The following is a 3,126-nucleotide window of genomic DNA, read 5'->3' as shown; positions in this document are numbered from 1 at the left end:
CCCAAGCATACAGCCAAATCTGCCCATAAACTGCTTCAGTACACCAATGTTAATGGCCAAGTCAGTGTCCAAATCTCAATCCAGTTGACAATTTGTAGTCTGATCAATCATGAGCTCCATGCAGTCTGACAGAATATGAACAGTTTTGCAAAGAACATTGGGTGAAAATGGCAGTGCAAGATGTGCAAGGGGCAGCATGGTGGCGCAGTGGGTAGTGCTACTGCCTCTCAGTTAGGAGACCCGGGTTCTCTTCCCAGGTCCTCCTTGCGTGGAGTTTGCATGTTCTCCCCGTTTCTGCGTGGGTTTCCTTCGGGTACTCCAGTTTCCTCCCACAGTCCAAAGACATGCAGGTTAGACATGTAGGACATGCGATTCTGAATTGGCCCTAGTGTGGTGTTTGGTGTGTGGGTGTGTGTGTGTGTGCGCCCTGCAGTGGGCTGGCGCCCTGCCCAGGGTTTGTTTCCTGCCTTGCTATTGGCTGGGATAGGCTCCAGCAGACCCCCGTGACCCTGTAGTTAGGATATAGCGGGTTGGATAAAGGATGAATGGAAGATGTGCAAGGCTGATAAAGAGAATGACCCGAGCAGACAGAGACAAGACTGCCATGGATATTAATGATGCATCTACTAAATACTGACTTGAAGGGGCTAAATACTTTTGCGATCAAATATTTTGTGTTTTATATTTGTAATTAATTTAGAACACTTTGCAGAGATCTACTTTCACTTTGACATTTTTCTCTTAATCATTTTTTAAAAAGGCCAAATTAAGTCCACTGTGATTCAGTGTTATATAACTATAAAATGCGAGAACATCCAAGAGGGTGAATGCTTTTGTCATTCACTATTTGTTGTACTGGCTAAGGCATTGGACCATAAACCACAGTGCTGCTGGTTCAGTTCCTATCTCTGCTTCGCTATGTCTCCCAGTTGTAAGTCACCGAACCTGTCTGAGCTCCAACTGATTTCAGTCACCTTGGTTAAGGGCATTAGTCACCTATTTAATAACAGCTGCAGTAAGTAAGCAAGCACTAACATTTTTTCTTTGCCTCAATTTGATTTATTTCATTTTTAGACAAAGTGTTTGTTCATTCTTCCCTCCATGCCAGTGCCATGGTGTTTTTTATTTTATTTCAGTCACATAGTTGAAGAGCTGGTATTCACCGAGTGAGGCAAACTCCTGAGCTTGGTCACTTTCAGCTTGGCTTTCACCTTAGGATTGGTAGCAGTGACCACCACAGGGCACACAGATGTGTAAAGGACTGAGAAAAAGCCCCGAATGTCTGAAATAAGGGGTGCCACCCGGACAGTGGTGAGTGAATAAAGCCAGATTGCATTGTCCACCCCAAAGAAGACAGTGTAGAGGATAACCAAAGTGACCACTGCACGGGAGGCCTTGGTCTCTGCTCTGGATCCTGAGTTTCCATGGTCTGAACTTCTGAGATTCTTCACTTTTTTACTGTGCCGGTAAAGCAGTGCCAGGATGTAGAAGCTCATGACCGCCATCATCACTATGAAAGAAAAATCCTTGAAAAAGAGGGACAGACCTATGGAAATAAAAGCAGTGTAATCGGGATATGTAACATAACAGTACTCATAATTAAAAGTGTAAGGGGGAATGGTGTTGTTGATAAGTTTTGAGGTGCAAAACAGAATTGGGTGGACACTGGTAGCAAAGCAAAATGCATAGAGACTGACAATGATGTGCTGCAGGTACGTAGGGATTTTTTGTTTTAGGGAGTCGAGAATGGAGGTGGCAGGGGCAACAAGCACGGCTTGGTAGGTGCTCAAGAGGCAGGTGAGCTTTATGGAGAGACTTCTCGACACACGATAGAAGAAAACAACCAGTTTGCAGCCAAAATCATCAAATAGGTTTCGGCAGCCAAATGCTGTCAGCATCTGAGGAAAACTGCGAGTAAAGGCTGAGGTCACATTGGCAATGGCCAGGTGGCACAGTACGACATCAGCGGGAGTGAGCTTAGCTTCAGTCAGCCGGGTGTGAAGGAAGGCACAGCAGATGAACAGATTGGATGGGATGCTGATGACTGTTAGGATAAGGAAACCAGAAGCTTTGAAAATAGCTCTTGTGTCCATGAAGCTAGTCTGAAAAAGAAGAGATACTGAACTTTATTAATAGCATCTTAAATAAATTGGCTATATACTGTATAATATTTACAGACTTTATATTCCCTTGTACACCAGCCATCTGGGTTCTTCTATGTACCCTTGAAAACCTTTCTATATGTGCTTTCACAGGGACACTACCATGATCCTCTGCTCCACCAAATGAAAATATGCCAAACGTCAATATTGTATAGTGCACCATGGAGTCATCACTATGTGACAGACATCAGTAGAAATGGCTGGGCGTTTAGCAAGGACCAGTGGCTTAACAACATAAATGGCACATATTTGCAAAAACAGCATCTCCTGTTAAGCATGGTGACTTTGTAGATAGATAGATAGATAGATAGATAGATAGATAGATAGATAGATAGATAGATAGATAGATAGATAGATAGATAGATAGATAGATAGATAGATAGATAGATAGATACTTTATTAATTATCAAGGGGAAATTCACATACTCCAGCAGCAGCATACTGATAGAAGCACTATTAATTAAAGAGCAATAAAAGCGCAGTGCAATTTAAAAAATGCAAGGTGGAGAATGCAAGGCAGGTATAACAGTCAATAATCTTGTATAATGTTAATGTGTTAATTGAAGAGTCGCATAGTGTGGGTGTGGAACAATCTCCTCAGTCTGTCAGTGGAGCAGGGGCAAAATGGCCCTCTTTTTATCTTACGTCTCAAAATTCTATCTGATGACCACTGATTGTGCATTAGGCTCTCTTTAAATGATTTGTAAGGCACAAATGCAGACATCTTGATAGACAGATGAACGATTAAAGTTTCATTAACAGGAATAGAGTGTTTAAAACAGAGCTTCAGGAAAAAATGAAATTATACCACAATCAGGAACAGTGTTCTCAGAACATTTGGCATTAAATGTTGATGTGAGTGATTGGTAATTAAAAATTTGAGTATTTTGTAGCTTTATATTGTGAGAAACACAGTACAATTCTGTTTTTTACTTTCTCGTGTACATAGTATAGAGAAAGTATA

At 41.7% G+C, this 3,126-nt stretch overlaps 1 protein-coding gene across 1 annotated transcript; it reads right to left on the bottom strand.

The window, feature by feature from the left end:
- Positions 1-977: 977 nt before the first annotated feature.
- On the bottom strand, positions 978-2,098 carry LOC114649249 (olfactory receptor class A-like protein 1). The gene has a single exon (XM_028798752.2). The coding sequence runs from the start codon at positions 2,091-2,093 to the stop codon at positions 1,137-1,139; it is 957 nt and encodes a 318-aa protein (XP_028654585.1). The 5' UTR covers positions 2,094-2,098; the 3' UTR covers positions 978-1,136.
- Positions 2,099-3,126: the final 1,028 nt, after the last annotated feature.

This window comes from Erpetoichthys calabaricus, chromosome 3, assembly GCF_900747795.2.
Source record: "Erpetoichthys calabaricus chromosome 3, fErpCal1.3, whole genome shotgun sequence".
NCBI lineage: Eukaryota > Metazoa > Chordata > Cladistia > Polypteriformes > Polypteridae > Erpetoichthys > Erpetoichthys calabaricus.
Note: the sequence above shows the minus strand (reverse complement) of the source record. Positions and strands in the feature narration are given on the sequence as shown.

Bases quoted from the DNA above. Each gene is read 5' to 3' on its own strand.
- LOC114649249 (XM_028798752.2), bottom strand. From the start codon at position 2,093: ATGGACACAAGAGCTATTTTCAAAGCTTCTGGTTTCCTTATCCTAACA.